This window comes from Astatotilapia calliptera, chromosome 22, assembly GCF_900246225.1.
Source record: "Astatotilapia calliptera chromosome 22, fAstCal1.2, whole genome shotgun sequence".
NCBI classification, from domain to species: domain Eukaryota; kingdom Metazoa; phylum Chordata; class Actinopteri; order Cichliformes; family Cichlidae; genus Astatotilapia; species Astatotilapia calliptera.
In genome coordinates this window covers 32,595,477-32,617,805 of record NC_039322.1, presented here as the reverse complement: position 1 = coordinate 32,617,805, position 22,329 = coordinate 32,595,477, and the positions used below count along the sequence as shown (strand labels likewise).

Genomic DNA, 22,329 nt, shown 5'->3' with positions numbered 1-22,329 from the left:
CACCCCACCATCCACTCATCTTCCAGACTACATAAGACAATAAACACCCAGGCTGAGATCTTCCTCCACCTCTCCTGTATCTCCCCCTCCTGCAGAGGGAGCTCCTGAGGAGAGGAAAGCTCCTGCAAGATGTGACAATCTCCCCCACCAGTTGAAGAGCCCCCCAGGTGGCTCGACGCACCGGCGGCACCCTGCTCCAGGGCTGGGCCCCCATGCACCCACCCGCCCACAACCCCGGCAACACACCAACCAGGACCCAAGCCCCCGAGGCCCGGTCCGGGTCCCAGCCCAGAGACGGAGCGCCCCCAGAACCTCACGCCCATCCCGGACCCACCCAGGGGCAGCCAGGCTACCAGGTCAGTAACCCACGTCCGTCAGCACAGACCCTCCCCTAGCCCCGCTGCACGCAGCCGCGAGGAAACAGTCACCTGAGAACCAACAGAGCCCCTAACCGGACATGACCGCTACCCGGGTTGAGCCCCCCAAGGAAGATGCCTCCGGGGAACCCCCCGACGCCCTAAGCCTGTCCCTACCCCCACACCAATCACAACAGTGAAGGCGGGACCAAACTATGACCCCCCACCCCCACTAGGTGATGGAGCTGATCAAAGGAGCCCAGAGCAATTGATCTGATGTGGTGGCAGAGGCTGTATCAAGACTAATGTAATCTAATAGATAATTTCTATATTGGTTAGAATTAAGATTATTTTTATTTTTCCAGTTCATGAGGACTGTTTTCTTGGCTATGCATAGGGCAGTGAAAACCATATGGGCGATATTCTTTTCTGAAGTGACATTATCTAAGCTGCCCAACAAACACACTAAGGGGGAAGTTGGAATGTTACATTTCAGACACTTCGATAAGTCTTCACATATCTCGCGCCAAAACTTCTGAACTGGTGGACAGAACCAAAGAGCGTGGATATAATTGTCCGGTGAATTGGTTTGGCAGTGTGAGCAGTTGTTGGTAGACGAAAAGCCCATCTTGAACATCCGATGACCTGTATAGTGCACTCTATGTAATATTTTGTATTGAATTAATTGAAGACTGGGATTTCTAATTAGATGAAAGGTTTTTAAGCAAATCTGAGACCAGAAGTTTAGGTCTAAGTTAACTGATAAATCCGCTTCCCATTTTGCAATAGGAAGTAATATTGATTCATCTGTTTTAGAAAGCATTCTGTATATTTTGGATAGTAATTTGGGGGGTTTAAGAGTAAGAAATTGAACCACACTTGGTGGTGTTTGTAGTTCAACTTGACCCGGTTTAAATTTCTTTTTTACTATGGATTTAATTTGTTGATATTCTAAAAATCTTTTCTTGTTGATCCCATATTGTGTAACTAGTCCGTCAAATGAAATAAATTCTGTTCCTTCTAGTATATGTTCTAAATATTTGATTCCTTTATCACTCCAATCTGAAAAGTTTATCATATTATTGTTTTGTAATATGTCAGGGTTGTTCCAGATAGGTGTACGTTTGCATGGGATTAATGAAGACGCCGTCAATTTTAGAAACTCCCACCATGCTGTCAGAGAAGAGCTGATGTTGATGCTTTTAAAGCATTCATGTCGTTGGATGTTTGAGCTGATAAATGGTAGGTCTGAGATCTCTAGATTATTGCAGAGTGCTTGTTCTACATCTAGCCAAGGTTCATCTAAGAGGGTGTGTTTTAGCCATCCTGAGATAAACTGAAGCCTGTTGGCTAAGAAGTAGTGCTGAAAGTTAGGCAGTTCTAGTCCTCCTTTATCCTTGGTCTTTTGTAGTGTTTTTAAGCTTATACGTGGGGGTTTATTTTTCCAAAGGAATTTGGACATACATGAATCTAGAGATCTGAACCAATCTTGTGGCGGTTTAGTTGGGATCATTGAGAATAAATAATTTATTTTTGGTAAGACCATCATTTTTATAGCGGCAACCCTTCCCATGAGTGATATGGGTAGACATTTCCATCTAGCCAGATCATCTTCTACCTTCTTTAAAAGTGGGATATGGTTTAATTTAGTTAGATCTGCAAGCTTGGGAGAAACATTAATACCTAAATATTTTATATTTCCCGATTGCAGTGGTGTAGAAGAGGAATTATGGAAGGAGCAATTAATCGGTAGGACTGTAGATTTTGACCAGTTAATTGAGTAATCTGATATTCTTGCAAAAGAGTTTATCAATTCAATCACCCCAGAGATATTGGTTTGTGAATTTTGGAGAAAGAGTAACACATCATCCGCATAAAGGCTGATTTTATGTTCCACGTTCTTGCATTTTATGCCCTTAATTACTGAATTCTGTCTAATTGCTGCTGCTAGTGGTTCAATAAAAATTGCAAATAGTGAAGGGGAGAGTGGGCATCCCTGCCTGGTGCCCCTCAAGAGACAGAAGCTGGAGGATGTCTGGTCATTTGTTCTAACACAAGCTGTTGGGGAATTATATAATATTTTTAACCAGTTTATGAAAGAGGATCCAAAACCAAATTTGTGTAAAGTTGCAAATAGAAATTTCCAGTTGACTCTGTCAAATGCTTTTTCTGCGTCTAAAGAGAATATTGTAGTTTCTAGGTTTTTACTGTATGAGTAATCTATCAAATTAAGTAATCTACGTGTATTTGTTGACGAGTGCCTACCTTTTATGAAACCAGTTTGGTCAGGATGAATTAAGAGGGGGGTTATTTTCTCCAGTCTCTTTGAGAGAGCTTTGCAGATTATTTTAAGGTCTACATTTATAAGGGATATTGGACGTTAGCTTGAGGGATATACAGGGTCTTTGCCTGGTTTTAGCAGGAGATTAATGTTTGCAGAATTCATATTTGATGGAAGTCTGCCCTTTTCTTTAATTTCCAACAACGTTCTGTAGAAAACTGGTGCTAGAATCGACCAGAATTCTTTGTAGAATTCTGCAGGAAAGCCATCTGGACCTGGAGCCTTATTATTGTGCATACTTATCAGGGCTTCCTGGAGTTCACCTGGTGTCAGTGGTGAATCCAGTGCCATTGCTTGAGTGTCCAATAATTTTGGAAGAGTTATGTTGTCCAAAAACTGATCAATTTCTTTTTTAGATGGGTTTATTTGTGGTGAATACAACGTTTTATAGAAATCCCTGAAAATGTTGTTCATTTGTATCGGTTCATATAATGTGTTCCCAGATTAATCTTGAACAGCACATATAGTTGTTTTTTCTTTATTTATTTTTAGCTGGTTTGCTAGAAATTGACCGGATTTATTACCATGTTCATAATTTTGTAGGCGTCGTCTTTGTACTAAGAATTTTGTTTTTTTATCAATTATCTCATTTAATTCTAGTTGTGTTTTGCGTATTTTGTTCAATGTTTCCTGATCTTGGTGGGACGCGTAGGCTTCTTCTAGTGATTTGATGTTTTTTTCTAATTCCTGATGTCTCCTTCCTCAACGAGCTCAACAACTTTTATGCTCGTTTTGAGCGAGGGAACCCCACAACCACAACCAAAGCAGACGTGACGCTAGACCACCAACCTCTGACTCTCTCCCCCACCGATGTAGGAGCGGTGCTGAGCAGGATCAATGTCCACAAGGCTGCAGGTCCCGATGGCATCCCCGTGCGTGTTCTCAGAGCGTGTTCTGAGGAGCTTGCAGGAGTGCTGACAGACATATTCAACCTGTCCTTGGCCCACGCTGTGGTACCGGCCTGCTTCAAATCCACCTCCATCGTCCCGATACCCAAAAACTCCAACCCATCTTGCCTCAGTGACTACCGCCCAGTAGCACTCACCCCCATCATCACTAAGTGCTTAGAGCAGCTGGTCCTAGCACACTTCAAATCCTGTCTCCCCCCCACCCTGGACCCCCACCAATTCGCATACCGCCAGAACAGGAGCACAGAGGATGCAGTCTCCATCGCACTGCACTCTGTCCTCTCACACCTGGACAACAACAACACCTACGCCAGAATGCTGTTTATAGACTTCAGTTCAGCATTCAATACAATCCACCCCTCACAACTCATCAGGAAACTGACAGACCTGGGCATCAGTTCCCTCATCTGCAAATGGTTACTGGACTTCCTGACCAACCGCCCCCAACATGTCCGGCTGGATAACCGCTCCTCATCTACCATCACAATGAACACCGGTGTACCACAAGGCTGTGTGATGAGCCCTTTCCTCTACTCCCTCTTCACCCACGACTGCAGACCTGCTGATGGTTCCAACACCATCATTAAGTTTGCAGATGACACCACGGTGATTGGCCTCATCAGTGACAACGATGAGGCCGCCTACAGGGAGGAGGTGGATCGTCTGGCTGAGTGGTGCGACACAAACAACCTGCTGCTTAACACCGAGAAGACCAAGGAGCTCATCGTGGACTACAGGAGGAATGCTGACCCACATCCACCCATCCACATTAAGGGGACGGCTGTGGAGCGTGTGAGCAGCTTCAAGTTCCTGGGAGTCCACATCTCCGAGGATCTCACCTGGACGACCAACTGCTCCAAGCTGGTCAAGAAGGCTCACCAGCGCCTCTTCTTCTTGAGGACTCTGAGGAAGAACCACCTGTCCTCAGACATCCTGGTGAACTTCTATCGCTGCACCATCGAGAGCATCCTGACCAACTGTATAACAGTCTGGTACGGGAACTGCTCTGCCTCGGACCGGAAGGCGTTGCAGAGGGTCGTGAAAACTGCCCAGCGCATCGCCGGAGCACCACTTCCTGCCATAAAAGACATCTACAGGAAGCAGTGTCTGAAAAGGGCTGGGAAAATCATCAGAGACCCCAGTCACCCATCACATGGACTCTTCACCCTCCTGCCCTCTGGGAGGCGCTACAGGAGCCTCCGGACTAAGACCACCAGGTACCGGAACAGCTTCTTCCCCACAGCTGTCAGACTCCTGAACTCTGCCTCCTGACATCTGACCCACGTTAAACTCATGGACTGAACATACACACACACACACAATGGACAACTGTACCCTCAAACACACAATAATAACATGGAGTGAACCACCACTCACAACCACTAGCACTTTATATAGCCTCTGTAGAAATTATCCACACCCTCACTTACCTTAACTGCACTACTGTATAGCCCTGTGTAAACAATCATTCTGTACATACGATAATTTTTAACCCTACAACTGTTTACAACTTGCATAGTTCCCATTTCTGTATAGCTGTATATCTCAGATTCCTGTAAAGTTATTTATTTCATATTCTGTATAGTTTTTCATATTTATATCCTGTCCATATCCTGTACATAGCTTGTACTCACTACAGCCTGTACATACTTATAGTTATAGAATATTCACAACATACTTCATACCGTGTACATTATAACATAATAGACCCATTTCTGTAATATTCTTACATATCTATATTATTGCTAATATATATTGTAATATATCTATATCACTAAGCACTTCTGGATGGATGCAAACTGCATTTCGTTGCCCTGTACCTGTGCATGTGCAATGACAATAAAGTTGAATTCTATTCTATTCTATTCTATTTTTTGCAATAGTAATCCCTTACTTTATGCGTTACTTGAAAAAAGTAATCGGATTACAGTACTGCCCATCTCTGCTCGGGAGTGACCTCAGGTATCTGGAACACGGCATTATTACTTTTTACATTAAATGGTTTGATTTGACCTGATGAAGAGGTTGTAAAGTCCGGTTTATGCTAATGGGTGTCAATACAACCATGCAAATTATTATTGGACTAAAACATCTGTGATGAAAAATAACAAGCCAACATTTTCCTTCTGTTAACACCGAGCAAGCTTTGTGTTAACGCTTTCAGCACAGCCAGGATTTCTCTGTTATCTGGATTCACTTACCCTAACACTGCCGATCAGAGGCCTGTACTACGAAGCGGGATTTTGGGTTATCCAGGTCACATCAGGGTTAACCCATGCTGCACACCTAACCTGCTCTGGAGCAGGTTAAGATCCAGATTACAGATCAAAAGTGTCATTCTGGTGGAAACAGCTCCTCAATAAAGGAAGTCTGGATGAGCTCACTGTTTAACCTCTGATCCTATGAGTATTACCCAGCAGGCACTGCAGAGTTCAGATCAAGCCAATCTGTGAGACTCAGCCAGCACTAACTGCGTCTGTTATCCAGGTGGCTACCCTGCCTCCTCTGATAAAATCTGGGAACCCGAGTAGCATTAAAGGTCCGATACCGGCCGCACCAGTGCTCCTGCTCTGCTGTCACAGACACTAGTCTTTTGGCTGAATGAACGCTGGCGCATCTGGCTGCCGCTGCTCACCGATTTATTCTCGTTGTTATTTGTTTTTATTTTGTTTTAAAGTTATTGATGACAACTTGACTGAAGTATTTTAAGCGTATTTAAAGCACAATCCTGTTTTGACTTGCTTTTGCAATATTTGCGGGTTTTTACTGCTCGCACTCCAGCTGCCTGCTCGGTCTTTTACCCTCATGGCCTTTTCCAACTGTCTACATTCAGCGGCAGCCCTGATCAAGATGTGGATCCACAGGGTGTCTGTGTGGTCCGTGCTCACCTGGGTTGTTTTCGTTCCATCGCTCGTCACCCAGCGACAGCTCTACTTCAGTACTCTGAACTTCTGCAACTCCGCTTCCTAACTCTCTACCTGTGGCGCTTTACTTTCTTAATTGCCCCTTGGAGATAAATTAAGCCTTTCTGATTCTGATTTAACTCTATCCAGACATCGCTTTCAAGCCCCGCCACACGTACATTCACCGAGGGCTTCAGCGAAACTTCAATACAAATGACACTAACTCAATAGTGTCCAGTCCATCTGGTCCAAAACTCGTCGTCATCCCCGGAAAACTGACCGGACTGTTGACCACAATGTGCTGGCACACCTTGTTAGGTCGGCTAAGCCTGGCATCGTAATTCCAGCATCAACTTCTGTCTTTTAAACATTCGCTCTTACCGGTAAGGGACATCTTGTCCAGGATCTCCTCTCTTGGACTTTCTTTGCTTGACTGAAACGTGGAAACAGCCTAATGATTTTGTTTCACTTAATGACTCTACTCCATCTGAATTTGTTTACATCTGTCAATCTCGCAACTCTGGGAGGGGCGGCGGCCTCGTGATAATTCACCACAAGCACTGGAAAGTTCTCCCTGTCTCTTCCCCACCCTTCCACTCATTTGAATACATCGCAGTACAGCTCCTTGTATATACTCCCACCACCTAAGCCAAATAAGGAATTTTTAAATGACTTTGCTGCTGAAGGCTTTTCAGGGAGTTTTTAGGACATCCTGATAATAATGAATTGCAGTCGTCCAGCCTGGAAGTAATAAATGCATGAACTAGTTTTTCAGCGTCACTCTGAGACAGGATATTTCTAACTTTAGAGATGTATGAGGTATACAAGTAAAACACAGAGGTGGTGGTGTGAGCTTTCTTTTCTTTTCTTTTCTGTCATTATTCACATTGTAATTGGAGTGGTTATTCTGCCGGAGCTGACCGAGGGTGAGCTATGTTGGCAAAAGATAGGGGAAGTAATAATAAAATAAAAAAAAAGAAGAAGAAAAGGAATAGAATGAGAGAGAGAGAAAAAAGGGAGGGCTGATAACCCAATATTAGGTTTAGAGGGCTCCTTTGCAGATAACCCTAGATAAACTTTTTCATTTAATAAAGGAAGTCATAATTTAATAACTGCATTTTGTATTTACTCGGGTCACCTTTGTCTAAATAAAACTGTCCAATCGTAAGTGCTGACCATTGCTGTCTATGTGTCTCTGCAGATGGGAAGCTGAAAACCTGGGTGTATGGAGTAGCAGCAGGAGCATTTGTGCTGCTTGTCTTTATAATCTCCATGACATACTTAGCATGGTAAAGTAACACATCTGAAATATGTTCTGACTTCATCATCAATTTGATTTTTTTCCCTCATGATGTCAATAATGTACATTAAGTGATGTGATGGAGATCACCATGAAAGAAAGTCAAATTAAAATGTAGTTCACTAATTAGCAATTAGTGATTTTGTACTGTGTCTCATAAAGTTTAGGACTAAATGAAATAGAATCCTAAAAAATCAAAGTGGGACGAGTCACAGGGAGTCAAATCCGTAGCGGGTGAGCATTTTCAGTGTACTGTGAGTGTGCACTGTCATGATGAAGCACCCATCTGCTATTGCAGATTGGATGTTGCAAAAGAATCTGAACATCCTGCAACAATCTTACAACTTTTTTGATTATTTTTGATGTTGGGAATGTCACACATTGGCCAGTTTGGCGACCATAAGGACGAGTCAGTAAGGATTTTTCTTTTTTAAATAATGGCTCTGACATCATGTTCACTGATCAGATAGCAATTTGTTTTTAACAACCAATTGTCTACCTGATCACTGAGCCATACTAAGCTCAAAAGTCAGAGTCCGATCTATTGGTAAATGGTAAATGGCCTGTATTTGTATAGCACTTTACTTAGTCCCTATGGACCCCAAAGCGCTTTACACTACATTCACACACTGTTGACGACAAGCTACATTGTAGCCACAGCTGCCCTGGGGCGCACTGACAGAGGCGAGTCAGTGCGCCTATTAAATCAACGACACGTCAACAGACTTCTTAGATTTCGGTTTTCATGTAGAATGAAGTGTAACGCCTGTCTTCCATCTTGCATTGTCTATTTAAAGGCCATATTATGAAAAAAAAGCATCATCCAATAAAATGACATGGGATCTGACCTCCATCACAACACTGCTCACAATTATTTCTTCATTTGTTTTTGTTTTTCATTTTTCTGTTTCCCTTATCATTTGTTCCTTCTTGTCTTGTCTTGTCCCTTTTTTCTTTCTACCCTCTCACACTCTATTTAGTTGTTGTGGTTGTTGCCTTTGCTGCAAGTCAAGCTCCAAGTCCCCCTCAGACAGGATTTATTGGATGGAGCAAAACAGCTGCACTTATACCTGTCCTGCCTGCCAGAAACTAGAGCAAGAGGAGTTAAAGTGGTGCAACAAACAGCAACCGCAGCTGCAGGAAAAGCAACAGCAATATGAGGCACAGCTCTCAAAGCCTCCATCATCACAACAACATCCAGAGCTACAGCACTCACTGCCACACCCAGCTCCATTTGAAACTCTTATCACGTAGTCAAGGCCTTACTTAACTCCTTTTATTCTCTACGACATGTGGCATGTTCCCAAACATCCAGATTGCTTGTTCAATCATTTCAGTGGATCACCTACTAGAGGTGAGAAAACCAAAAAGCTGCTGATTTGACAGCAAAAAGTTGAAAAGTTGACCTTGTGGTGAAAATATTGAATCATATTTGTACAAGTTTATTAGTTGAATTAAGTCTTGGTTAAACAATTTCAATTCAGTTCACTTCAGTTTTATTAATATAGCAACAATTCAAAACAACACTCGCCTCGAGGTGCTTTATATTGCAAGGTAAAGACCCCAACAATCAGACCATTTGGTATGAGCATGCACTTGACCACAGTGGGAAGGAAAAACTCCCTTTCAATATGAAGAAACCTCTGGAAATGTAGAATTTCAACTTCTCTCATATTGCAGAGCAAATGCAATATCACCGTTTTTGCACATTTTAATGTTTATTTTAAGTTAATATTACCAGGACTGTAACCAAAGTTTAGAAAATAGTGATGTGGTAATGTATCAATGTGTAGCACCTGTGCTCAGTGACCAGTGGAAAACGCTAAACGTTGTCCCAGAGTTATAATAACTCTGAAGCCAATTTTGAAAACTATAAAGGACTTTATTTTGTACAGCTCTCCTCTTTAGCAACAGTGTATAAATGAGGAGGGACAGCTGAAGACTGATGGATAAACTTCCAAAGACAGTGATGTTGTTTTTAGGGCAGATATGACAGAAACACAGAATCATGTCTCGTATGTAACAGGTTGGTCATGAGTGGAAGTTACTGTCAGGTGGCTGCTATCAGATTGTCTTACTGTTCCTCACCTGTTCTTTGTTTGTTCTGTAGCAAAAAGCCAAAGAAGCCACAGAGACGCCAGATGAACAACAGACTGAAGCCTTTGACTCTGGCTTACGATGGAGATGCAGACATGTAGAAGTCTTCCTGCTCAACGTACAAACATTTGTCTTCTTTCAGAACTTACGGCATCGCCGTGGAAACCCTTTGATATCAGCGCCAATGCTGAGACTCGTTCACATGCAAAAGAAGAACCTCAAAGATCAAGACTGACCACATTCATTAGCAGCCTAGTTTTCCCCATCTGTTTTTAAATGTTCATTTTGGCATTTATTTCACAAGAGCCTTCATGGATTCTTTGTTTCCTGCTGAAAGTCCTCCTTTGCTTCTTTGCCATCTACCACTGCCCAAAATATTCAAACAACAGTCACTGAATAGTGTCTCCGCAGAACAAATACTTCTGTGAAAATCATTCCCTCATTTTTTTCACTGCTCAGTGACATTGCCTTGATATCACTTGTTCTGTGTCAAATGAACATTCGGAGGCCTGAGTGTCATTATGGCTTCGGTGCATCTCACAAGAAACAATATGACGAGGAGACAAAAAGGAGCTTAATAAATCCCAGAGACAGCATCACTTCTGCCTGCCTGTCCCTTCTCCATTTTTCAGGGATAATTTTGCACTATATTAGTGCAGCATGATATGTACTTAGGTCTAGGTATGCCTGTCTCAATACAGATGTTGTAGAAATGTACAGAAGAAGGCTTTTTGCAAACGAAAACTCACCAATGTTTGTAATTATTTTTCTTCTATTGCCTCTTTTTACATGATTTGATGGGACTTTGTGTAAATAGGATTTTTTTAATGTGGTCTCAACTTTATCTTTCTATTATGTCTAGCTAAATGTTCCAAACTCTGCCAGTTAATCTCTGACATTTTTTTTACTAATTGTAACAAACTTTTTAATTTCAATTTAATTTATATAGTGCCAAATCACAACTTCAAGGCGCTTTATATTATAAGATAAAGACCCTACAATCAAACCAACCCCCTTTGAACAAGCACTTGTTGACAGTGGGGAGGAAAAACTCCCTTTTAACAGGAATAAACCTCTGACAGAACTGGCTCAGGGAGGGGCGGCCAAATTTCAGAACCAGTTTGGGGTTGTGTGATTTTATCTTTGTAAATACGTAACATACATCAAAATCTTCTGTGGAAAATTCAAACATCATGAAAGCCTTTAGATTATTACATGGAAAGAACAAAGAAAAAGTCTAAAAAAACTAAACATGGAAGATAAGTTCATCATCAAATTGTTTCTTTCATCCCCAAGAACTCTCAGTTGAGTCCATCTAAGAAATATTATATTTAACACCAAATTTTTGACTTTAGCGCTGTTTGTTTGTTTGTTTGTTTTTAATTCATTATTGAAAATAATGGCTTTACCAGTGGCTACTAACTTTGGACCACTTGTTATTTACTTACGATCAGCTACAAGTGTACATCTTTAAGCTTGGTTCTGCACCAGTTATGTGGTGAATTTGGGAATCTCTCAGCCTGGCTTTTTTCTGATATGTAGCTTAAAAATATTATTTATCCTCAAAAATAATTTATTGGAATTTTTTTTCTGTGGTTCTTCTCTTAAAGTCTTCTGTATACCTTTGATTTTTGACTCATTTTGAATTTGACCTCTGCCAGCCGATATTGCCTCTCCAGTGTAATGTTCATTGTCCATCAGTTTATGGAGTCTTCAGCAATGTTGAAAACTAATTGGTCTTTCAGCCCTTGAACTTTCTGTATCAGAGGATGATGTCAGAACCTTTCCAGCTTTTCTATTGTTTTCAAAGACTTTAGGAAGAATAATTGTGTAGAAATGTTTAAAAGTGAAAATGGCTGAAGTAAGCTGAAGGTCCAGTCACTCAGAATGGATAGTGTTGTATTTATTAGTACTGAGACATTGCCGGAAAATGGCAGTTTAATATTCTGTGGAGTTTGTTGGTAGTAAATCAGTGGAATGTTTAATTTATATTTCTTGGAAAATGATTTGTAAATAAAATTCTTTTTAAAAAAAAAAAGAAAAGAAAAGAAACAAACTTGGAAGTGTGAATGTGGGTGCGCTAAACATGATAAGCTTGTGACAAATAAGTCAAGTTTTCCTACTGTTTGTTTGTATGTATTTGAGTAATTGCTGATAATAAACAATGGAAATATTATTCTAATTCTTTTTAATAACATATTAAATCATGCAAATTGCAGTACAGGTATTCACACGAGGTTCAAATAAGTTGGTCTTTGGTTTAGGGCTTTACCTGACAGTCATTACAAATATAAGTCTGTAGATAACTGGAATTAAGTAATGTAGCACACAGAATAACTGAATCATCATTGTTGACTTTTTTCTTTTTCTTTATAATTATCAAGAGGGGAAAAAAACCTCACTGTCCCCAACCAGCTTCTCTTCTGGGCAGATGCCAAAGATTTCAGAGTCCATCAGGAGAGACAATCTCTTATGTGTGTCCTAGGTCTGTACCTGCTTTCTCCCGCTTGAACATGCTGGAAACACCTCACCTCAGAGCCGTCCAGGAGGCATTCTAGTCAGACGCCATCACCACCACCTAAACTGTTGCTTCCGATGTGGAGGAGTAGTAGCTCTATTCTCAAATCTACTCAAGTTCCTCAACCCATCTCTAAGGGAGTGGTCAGACTCTTGGGAGGAAGCTCTTATCTGCTGCTTGATTTCATTCCTTTTTTTTTTAAGAACTATAGCTTGTGGTCATAGGTGCTTTACCACAAAAGATTATCAGCCCTTTTGTCATTCTCAGTCACAAAAGGACTCAGTAGATCTAAGGTTAGGTGACAGTCAGGAGTCCTTATTATTTTCCAGTCTGAAGTACTTCACTCTTTAAAGCACAGATTTTTTAAAGCACTGACATGTGTTATCCTGCTGCTGAATCCTTCTCTACAAAGTTGGAAACCTGAGGTTGGAGCATGTCGATGAAGGGTGAAGTCTGAGTACTACCATGCCCCCACCACAACAAAAGAAAAGCACCAATTTAATGTATTTGACAAAGAGTAACATAAGAGTAACATAATTCAATTCAAATCAGGCAAATGGGAACCATGAAGAGGCCGCTAGGAAAGCTGCAACCACCAAGTACCTGCGGAGGGTCAGGCAAGTCCTGAGAAGTTGGCTGAATGGTAAGAACAAGATCCGGGCTATCAACACCTACACCTGCCCGTGATCAGGTACCCTGTTAGGATAATAAATTGGCCAAAGGAGGAGATGGAAGCCACTGACATCAAGACAAGGAAGCTCCTTACCATGCATGGAGGGTTTCAACCCAAGTCCAGCACCCTGAGGCTGTATGCTAACCAGAAGGAAGGAGGCCGGGGACTGGTGAGTGTGAGCACCATGGTCCAGGATGAGACAACGAACATCCCCGAATACATCAGGAAGAAACTGACAGCGTGCTCAGTGAATACCTCCGGCAGCAGAAACCCAAGAAAGAGGAGGAACCATCATGGAAGGACAGGCCCCTGCACGCTATGTACCACCGGCAGATAGAGGAGGTGGCTAACATCCAGAAATCCTACCAGTGGCTGGACAAAGCTGGACTGAAAGACAGCACAGAGGCACTAATCATGGCAGAACAGGAACGAGCTCTGAGTACAAGATCCATAGAGGCTGGGGTCTATCACACGAGCCAAGACCCCAGGTGCAGGCTGTGTAGAGATCTCTGTTCCGAAGAGCAGTGTCCTAGGAACAACTAAGATACTGTGCAGGACCCTCAAGCTCCCAGACCTCTGGTAGAGGACCCGAGCTTGAAGGATAGACTGCCGAGAGGCGAATTACATATATATATATATATGATGTGTAATTCGCCTCTCGGAATTTTCAACTCCACAACTTTATTAGTGCAAAAAAACCCATCAATGTATTTTCACTTAAACAAGCAGCTGTTTTTTATGTGTTATATAAAAGTTATATAAACATGTAACTGTGCAAATGCAAATTCTTTGCTGACAGTTTAACCAAAAGGCATTTCCAGTGGAAACTGGCCGACACATCCTCAGCATAACCATGTATAATATCCACAAAACTTAAAAAGAGGTTATACACACACAATACGGTAACAGTATGTTGAAGCACAGTACGTATCACTCCGCGAGGCTCCGCCTACGATAGCCGTAATGCTCCGACAATCCATCAAGCGGTGCGGCTTCGTAGCTTAGCAAAGTCGTACTGAAACATTCGACAGATTTTCGAGCGCCGTGCACATAAAATCGATTCCAGGTCAGTAAACACAACCAGAGTTCATACATAAGGCACACGGGATTATAAGGGGCTCTGTCGACTTTCAGAAAAATCAAAGTATTGATTTTAAGTGCGCCGTATTTTCCAAACAACACGGTAATAACGACGGCCCGCTAGCATGCGCTACCAAAAATAGTGCTTTGTTGTGTATCTGACGGACGAAAGCTAAACCAGTTCCACACCAGTGAAGCTGCAGCATTTTTACAAACCAGTTCTGGTTCATGGTTTCATTCAACGATCCGCTTTCGCACTTCTTGTTTCTTGAAGATTAATCCCGTCCAGAAATGTGAAAGATCTCCTAAAAAAACACAGACAGTGGCTCCAGTGTACACTTTTCATTGTTCTTAACACTGGGTTACACTTCAGCTCCTGGTATGTTATAACTTTGCCTGCAGAAAGATCTGTTGCTACAACTGGTCTTGGTTGTGCTGTTGTTCGTCTATCAGCCAGATGCAGAGAAGAGCAGAGAGGTCATCCCTGGACTGCCAGTAAAAACCAAATGTGCTGCCTCTACTAGTCCATAAATTCTGGGATTGCAGGACAGCATTGTCGTGAAGAAACCTGTTACAAATGCATTTTAATAAAGTTTATTTTTAACATTAATTGCAGTGTATGCTCATAATAGAGTTGATACACTCCTTATTAGTTGCAAGTATTTAACTCCATGATGTGAAGGAGGGTGCTGAAGGTAGACTGGTTCACACTGACACTAACATAGAGCATAAGCAAGGAGAGGCTGCCTTAGGAATGTGTTGGGGTTATGGGAGGATGGCGTTCCTGCACTGGCGATAGCGCAGCAAGGCACAGAAACTTCAAGGTGTCGGGTTAAGGTTGACACCAACCTAGAGGAAGCATGTCTGTAACAACTGCAGTAGTAGGGAGCAGTTGTTTTTCTGCTCTTTTCAGGGAGATGCCCGACTGGAGGAGAAGAAACGCGAGCCGGACACCGGACTCACTGTGCACAGTTTGGTGTTATAATTGATTGAAAATGTGAATGAAATAAAAATGTTCGGTGTGATAATAGATTACAAACTGATACTAATTTGAAAAAAATGTTTCTATAATGCATAAAGTTGAATATCTGTCTAACCAAAGTGCTCATAGATCATTGTATTATTCTGTGGTCCGGCCACCTCTCAGTTATTGTGCTGAGTTATGAAACACATATGATATCAATTAAAATCCTTAACAACTTTGAGCAAAGAGCAGTCAAAACAGTTTGCTGATGTGATCTCTTCTGCATCGTTACTGGTTGACTTAATCAATTAATTACTAAAATCATCGAGAGAAAACTTGATGAGAAAACATTGTAGTCAATCTTTTAATTATTATTACACTTTAGTGCAGTAATAACCGATTTCACCAGCAGATGTCAGTAAAAGATCGCTTAAAGTACGCAGACTGCCCAGTTAGACCTGGATTTTGGTTTGGTGCTGCCTATTAATTCTTGACTGAAGACATGCAGCGGTACAAGCCTCAAATACAACATTCAGTTAAAACTGAAAATTAGTTTTATTGCTCTTTTGAGAAGCTGGATGACCTTTGGAGCCGTCTGAACCTTATTAAGTCTCTAGCTGACATGGCTCATAGCTTGCGCTTGTACTCCTGCTTCACTAAAAGACAAAGGAGGAGCAGTTAGCTGGAGAGGGATAGGTCAGTGTACATTAACCTCTGCCGTGAAAAAATGTTGCTGAAAACATTCAAACTGGAATCACATTGTGTGGTCAGTCATTCTGTCTGGGCTTAGAATGCTGCAGACTTGTGGCTTGTGCTGATATTTTCACTGCACACTGCTTTGTGTTGCAGAGGGATCTTGAAGGCAGTGATTCTGTCCTAATGCAGGAAGGTGCGTAGACAATTACATCTAATTTTCTAATTGTTTTACTCTGCCACTGATTACTTTTTTGTCCTCTGCTGTTGAAGGAATGTCATTTCTTTTATTGTTAGAGCCTCTGATTATGATTGGATGCTGGGAAGTAAAAAGAGACATAATGCATGGTTTTGGTCCCCTCATTTAATCAGCACTTCACATAACAATGTCTCTGTCTTCCAATTATATTCCCTCAGCCAAGAAAAGGATATCCTACAGCCTGCCCCGATCAATTAAGTCATTTCGTAAAATCTACTTCAAACAGTGATTTTGCTGTAACTACAGAGACATTAAAATTTGGTAAAACGATTTCCATCATTCTTTATTTCAAATTTCTCCAAAGTCCAAAGATAGATAAATAAATAAATACATACATACATACATACATAAAGCACTGCCTCAGCCAGGAAAGCTGTCTGTTATGAGAAGGTTTTAAATTAGGCAGTACAGTGATCTGCAAAAGAGCAAAATCACAGAAAAGTTCTCATCTTGTGCTGTGAATCATATAAATCTGCCACTGCAAATATCAGGAAACAGTTTTTGCAGCACCAGATGGTGATGAAGAGTGACTTTGCGAACTTGGTGATCTCAGAAATCATGTCAGAATGCACACAACTCGCCAATGTTTACCAAACTCATGTTTGTTGAAAAAAATGGCAAAAATGGTCATGCATCCAGACACTTCATTTGGGTATTAAGTGGTAAGTCAAATACTCTAGCTGGAAGATTCGTTTGACAGTGAAATTTCAACTGGAGCAGCAGCGGCAGGCTTTCTAATTGTTTTCATTTGAGACTGATCATGGGTGGATTTACTCTAGTTGCAAAGTAAAATAACTGCTAAATCTACTGTAAACATTGCCCCCAAAAATCATCCTGTATGTTACAGTGTTCTAAAAATCCCTCAAATCTCAGAAATAACCTTGAAGAGAAAGTCTTGTCCAAAAAGTGACCAAAACTGTAAAGAAAAAGTAAAGTTGTGAAAAACCTGAATTATACTTTGAACTATTCTTTGAGAAGCTTATTGCAGACCCTTTTTGGGTTTATGGCAGCAAACCATAAAGAAGGAAGCCATGTACAGAAGTTAAGTCCTTAAAGTTTTTATCAGACGCAACTTTCAAATCTCTGTGTGGCTTTTACTTGAAGCCGTATTCATACCCTCTAATAAACCTACTTGCTCAAAGCTGAAGCTGGCAGTCATTCTAACTGTGATGAGGAAGCGATTGATGTGTAGCAGCTGCATCCTGTGACCAGCACTCTGCTCAGCCATTTGTCTCTGTCAGCTCCCCCTCAGCCCGCCCACCCCTAACATCATCTTGAAAAGCACTGGCAGCCCGAGCCTGACTGCAGACCGCCAGGCCTTTTGTCGCCACACATGGTGTGAAGTGCCCACCCCCACCCTTGCCCACCCAGCACCCCCACAGCCTGCCCTTTTGGTCAAGCCCAGTTTGATTCCTATCCCTTGCTCCAAATGTGGAATGACACTAGAGACGGCAGCTGGTTGGACAAACCTGCTGCCACTGCATCATGGCCATGCCTGAGGGCCCAAAGCAACATCTGCCCTCACAATCGGCGGTGGAGCCGAGCCAGCCGAACATATTCATGCCACCGGACGCCAGCATCACTCAGCTGGGCAATCATCCTCTTCCTCTCTCTTGTCTTTATCTGTTGCTCCTCCTCTTTGTAGCTCAATGATAAGCTATTAGGAAGAAGCTACCCTATAATTTCCCCCCAGCATTGAATGGGCGCCTAAAGGTGTGCTTTGAAAATTAGTGATTTGACCTACTGATTATGCACTGTCAATGAAAGATGGCTTGGTACTGGAAAGAGGAAGGAGTGCAGGTGGTTGATTGAGAAGTAAGAAATGTAGTCTTTCTTCCATTTTGTACGGGTTGGCAGCCTATGGACGTGTCCACATATCTCCTGTGAATGGTTCTCATTCTGTGACAGTGGCACAACTCAGCAGCTGAGCTTTAACTCTCTCTGCTTCACTGATGCTGTATAGTGCCCTTGAAAGGCGATGGGACTCGTAATTTCTCACTAACTATCCATGTTGGTGAATGTGAACACCTTCTGAAACATTTCCAAATGCACAAAATAGCTTCTCCACACAAATTCATCTTTTATTTATTTATTAATTTGTTTCTGCAGCAAGGTCAAGCCACCCTTAGCTGACTCTGTGGCTGTCATCTAAATGAGAAGCAGTCTTCTCATTCCTTGCCAGCCTCCTCATATTTTCAGGATTGGGCCATGAAATGAAAGACACACTTTACAGCCAGCGTTGACTGTAGCAACCTATGACAATAAATGTTTTGTTTCCCTGCACTAAAATGTGACACTTAAGGGCTCTACTCAGACCTTAATATGTGATGAGCTGCATTGGTTTGTACACTTGTGGAGGCTATACAGATAAGTTGCCACTGGACATCATTCAACATAAATTCAAAGCTAACGTATGTGGATTATTTTTGTTATTTGATTATGTCATTTTCCAATTATAACCCTTATAGTATTTGTTTGTTTGTTTTGTTTATAGAAAACATTTGGAGGAGAAAATTCCAAATATTCCCTTAACTGACTTTCATTTTGTGGCCTTTTTAAATCGACTAAATTATTTGAACTCCATCTACATTTGATTATTTTCTCTGATTGAAATACATCCTGTTTTATTGGCCACTGGCCAAAATTTTGACTGACCTGACACACAACTAATAGTTAAAGAGGGAAACGCTACACTGGTTTAAAAAATGTCCAAAATATGGTGATTAAAGCTGCGAATTTTTTCACTTAAATGAACTCGAGTCTTCAATGTGGAAACATAATGCTTGCAGGATGTATACATCCAGTTTCTACTGTTTCGTTGATGAAACAGCCAAACAAAAATCTACCAACGTAACATGAATACAACATCGAGCTGAACGAATGAGGCAAAAAGCTCAATTTTCAATGTTTCACCTAAGTGTAAAATTGTGTCTGAATAACTAATAGACAGGGAAACTACAAACGTGCACCATTATAAACGAAACATTAAAAAAAAAGAAAAATGAAATAGGAATTCAGCATATAAAAATAAGTGGTACTCACACATTGATCAAGCACAGCAATGCACTTCTGTCGAATCACATATTTATAAAATGTTCCCGTCCTGGAATTTCCATGTAAGGCAATTATACCATGGTTAAGGAAAGGGAAAGATCTCAGTTACAGTCCTCATGGCAACCTTTTTAATTATGAATCTAACTATACGTTTGTATACCCAGCAGAGACATTTTTTTTTAAATTTACTGCATATCCAATAATATATGGATATTTTAAACAAATTAAACATAATAATTTTAAATGGAAAATCCTGATGTATAGAACTGCAAATATAACATTTTTACTTTGGGTTTCACTGCAAAGGTCCCGGTTCAACTTCAGCAAATTTGTCCTACTGAAAAATATTATTTTTTTCTATGAAACATTTGATCAACAAGGGGGGAATGTGGATTTTACCTTGAAATGTGAGCCCTTTGCCTTACTGTAGACCAGAATGCATTTCATTCCAGACACAATGGAAGTCAGATGGCCCTCGTGATTTATCGTCACCTTCACTACCACTGGATGCCATGCTGGTCCTGTGAAGGCTATCTGGACCATTCAGAGCAGGATCCCATCAGCCCCACTGTCTGAGTTATGGTGACACTTCCAGACCACTGCAATGTTGTAGCAATGAGCCTGCTGGGGATTTATTAAAGCGCAACCCCCCGCCCCCACCCGCCTTTTTCTTTTCTGCTCACCTCCCTGCCCCGTCTGTTCACTGCCAGAAAGGATCCTATCTGTCTATCCACAAACCAGAAACACATGCTCAGCATCTAAGCAGGCTTCAGTCACCTTGACTCGCTTCTGCTAGCATGGTGAGCAGATACACAGAATGACATACAGAAACACGTAAACACACAGCCATGTTTAGGAGGAACTGTCCTTTGGGTGAGTGGCACTGGGATAGCGTGTTTATTCGAGTTTCATTTTGCTTTGGTTTTCTGCAAAAGTTTATTTTCATTGAATCTTTTACCTGCGATATGCTCAAACAGATTTAAAAAATCGTACAGTTTTAATTGTGATTTATTTGGAAGACTTTGGGTAATGTTAAGAATACTAATAAACTGATGCATCCCTAAGGAATAATAATAATAAAAATAGCAGATTATTCAAAAAATACAAGTGTATTCATTTGTATTAGTAATATTACAGAAGAAGCTGTAATGTAAATGTAAACTTTAGCTATAAAATGTGTTAAACTAGATTTTATACAGTGAAAATCTGAAGCCTTTTAACTTTTAATTTGTTCAGTCAAAGTAGTTTTGGTCCCTTTTTCATGTTGATTTTTGTGTTGTTGCCATGCTTGAATTTAAATTTCATTTAAATAAACAGGATGGGTGTTGAACAGTGGTTGAAAATCTTTTTAAAGAAGACTGCTAACAGCAAATATACAGGAAAAGGGGAAATTATAAACAACAGCTACAGTGCTCTGTTTGTTTAGGTTTGAGGCTCCCTTGTTGAAGGGGGGCTGCCTAAAGTTATTGGCATCATAGTTCAGAATGTCAGCTCATTCATCTATATCAGACGCACAAACCACAACCAAGGTAACCAGCATTTTCTCCACAAGCCTCTGTTACAAAACACGAGAGAGGGAAACTTAATGTTTCCTCACTACATCTTGGAATTTACTCCCGTTATTTTCCCCCCTGCCTTTTTTTGCTCCCCCTCATCTCGTCCCTCCCCCCTAGAGCGAGAGTCTCCCTGGTTGTGTTGTAGCAGCGCGTTATAAAGCAGAAAGCCTCGCCATTCCTTTCAGATCGGAACGCTCCAACCGCTGAGCGTGCTGTCCATTAGACAGTCAAGACCTGAACGTGCTCACAACTATGACCCTCCTGCTCCCTCTACCTGGATTAACTCTTAAGTAAGCGCTGGTTGTCGCTACCTGGTCCCTCTAACGTCAAGCCGCGGCAGCAGCCTCACCGGCCGATCGATCCTGTTCCCAATCTGCAACTCTCTGCTTTGTTCTCTTGCCATGGGGTTCGTTGTTTCCTTGTTGCCTGGGCAGCTGATGGGCTTGATTGTGCTGTGAAGTGGATACAAGGTGGATTTATGGTCGTCAAAGCCGAAACTACCATCCGAGGGAAATTAGTGGAAGTTTGAGCTCCGGGAGGATGCAGGTGACGTGTTGGTGCGCCGTGTTCCTTCTGACGCCTGCGCTTTACCTGGTGAGTTAGATTTTTCTTCTAGTTCAACTTTTCTGCACTTCGGTTTTATTCTGCCAGGAAGAAGAAAAGCCGTGTTTGTTGTTGTTTCCACACTGTGTGAGGTCTGTTACCCTTTCAAGCGTGCGTACTCCAAATGCATTTACATTGGCGGTGAGACTGGCGACTGTTCGGGGGATTCCACCTTATATTGCACTGCTTAAAGTATAGAAGTGGAATTCAAAGTTTAGATACACACTTTATTATAACTATGGAACAGTAGGACTTGTGACGGGTGTGCCTTACGCTCAAATTCGCTGTGCGTAATATGCGCGAAGGAAATTCCCTCAAATATATTACATGGTATGTTTTAAAATTATACTTTTCATTTTGAACAGGTACAAATTGTAACACCTACATGTTCGATTGCAGACAGACACAGCAGTAGAAATGTCTCATGAGGGCGCCCTAACAAACCAAAACTCCCGATCAGTCGGGTCGTCTTACGCAAACTGTGGAGCCTCTTAGGCTGGAAAGCAACGAGAGACGGAAGTTGGAGTTTGGGATCGGTTTTGAGAAATGTGACAAATGAGCTTTTCTGCATACTTTAGAATGATTTCTTTAGCTACTTAATAAATAAATAAATAAATAAATAAATAAATAAATAAATAAATAAATCCTGTGAGCAGATTAAACAACTGAAACGTATTTCGCAAAAAACTAACAACGTGTTAGCTTGAAAAGACGCAATTCAGCTTCGGGTTAATATAATACAAGTCTAGTCATAAGTGGGGTTTTTATTTTGAGATAGCAAGAAAACAAAACAAAACAACAAACAATAAACAAACAAACAAACAAACAAACAAACAAACAAACAAAACCAATACTGATTTAGGCTCATCTGGCCGCACAAACGTGATTTAACAAACTGTTGATGATTGTCTACTTGGAAAAGAGCGAGATATAAGCTTTATTCTCGGGCCTGATATTTCGTATAATTTGAGAAAACAAAAAGTGGAAACATAAATTTGATTCTATTTCATTTTTTTCTTCGTCT

General features: G+C 41.3%; 2 protein-coding genes across 3 annotated transcripts in view; both read left to right on the top strand.

The window, feature by feature from the left end:
- Positions 1-10,847, top strand: part of thsd7aa (thrombospondin, type I, domain containing 7Aa) — a 169,833-nt gene extending 158,986 nt beyond the window's left edge. Inside the window, exons 27-28 of one of the 2 annotated variants that reach the window (XM_026157251.1) lie at positions 7,710-7,797; positions 9,919-10,847. In XM_026157251.1, the coding sequence (XP_026013036.1) occupies positions 7,710-7,797; positions 9,919-10,006 (176 nt within the window). In that variant the 3' untranslated portion in view covers positions 10,007-10,847. Of the gene's footprint in view, positions 1-7,709; positions 7,798-8,788; positions 9,163-9,918 lie in introns of those variants that run through there. The other variant, XM_026157250.1, reaches the window with a different exon arrangement.
- A 9,995-nt stretch (positions 10,848-20,842) lies between these two features.
- Positions 20,843-22,329, top strand: part of nxph1 (neurexophilin 1) — a 74,446-nt gene continuing 72,959 nt past the window's right edge. Inside the window, exon 1 of the mRNA XM_026155972.1 lies at positions 20,843-21,296. Within this exon, the coding sequence (XP_026011757.1) occupies positions 21,243-21,296 (54 nt within the window). The 5' untranslated portion in view covers positions 20,843-21,242. The remainder of the gene's footprint in view (positions 21,297-22,329) is intronic.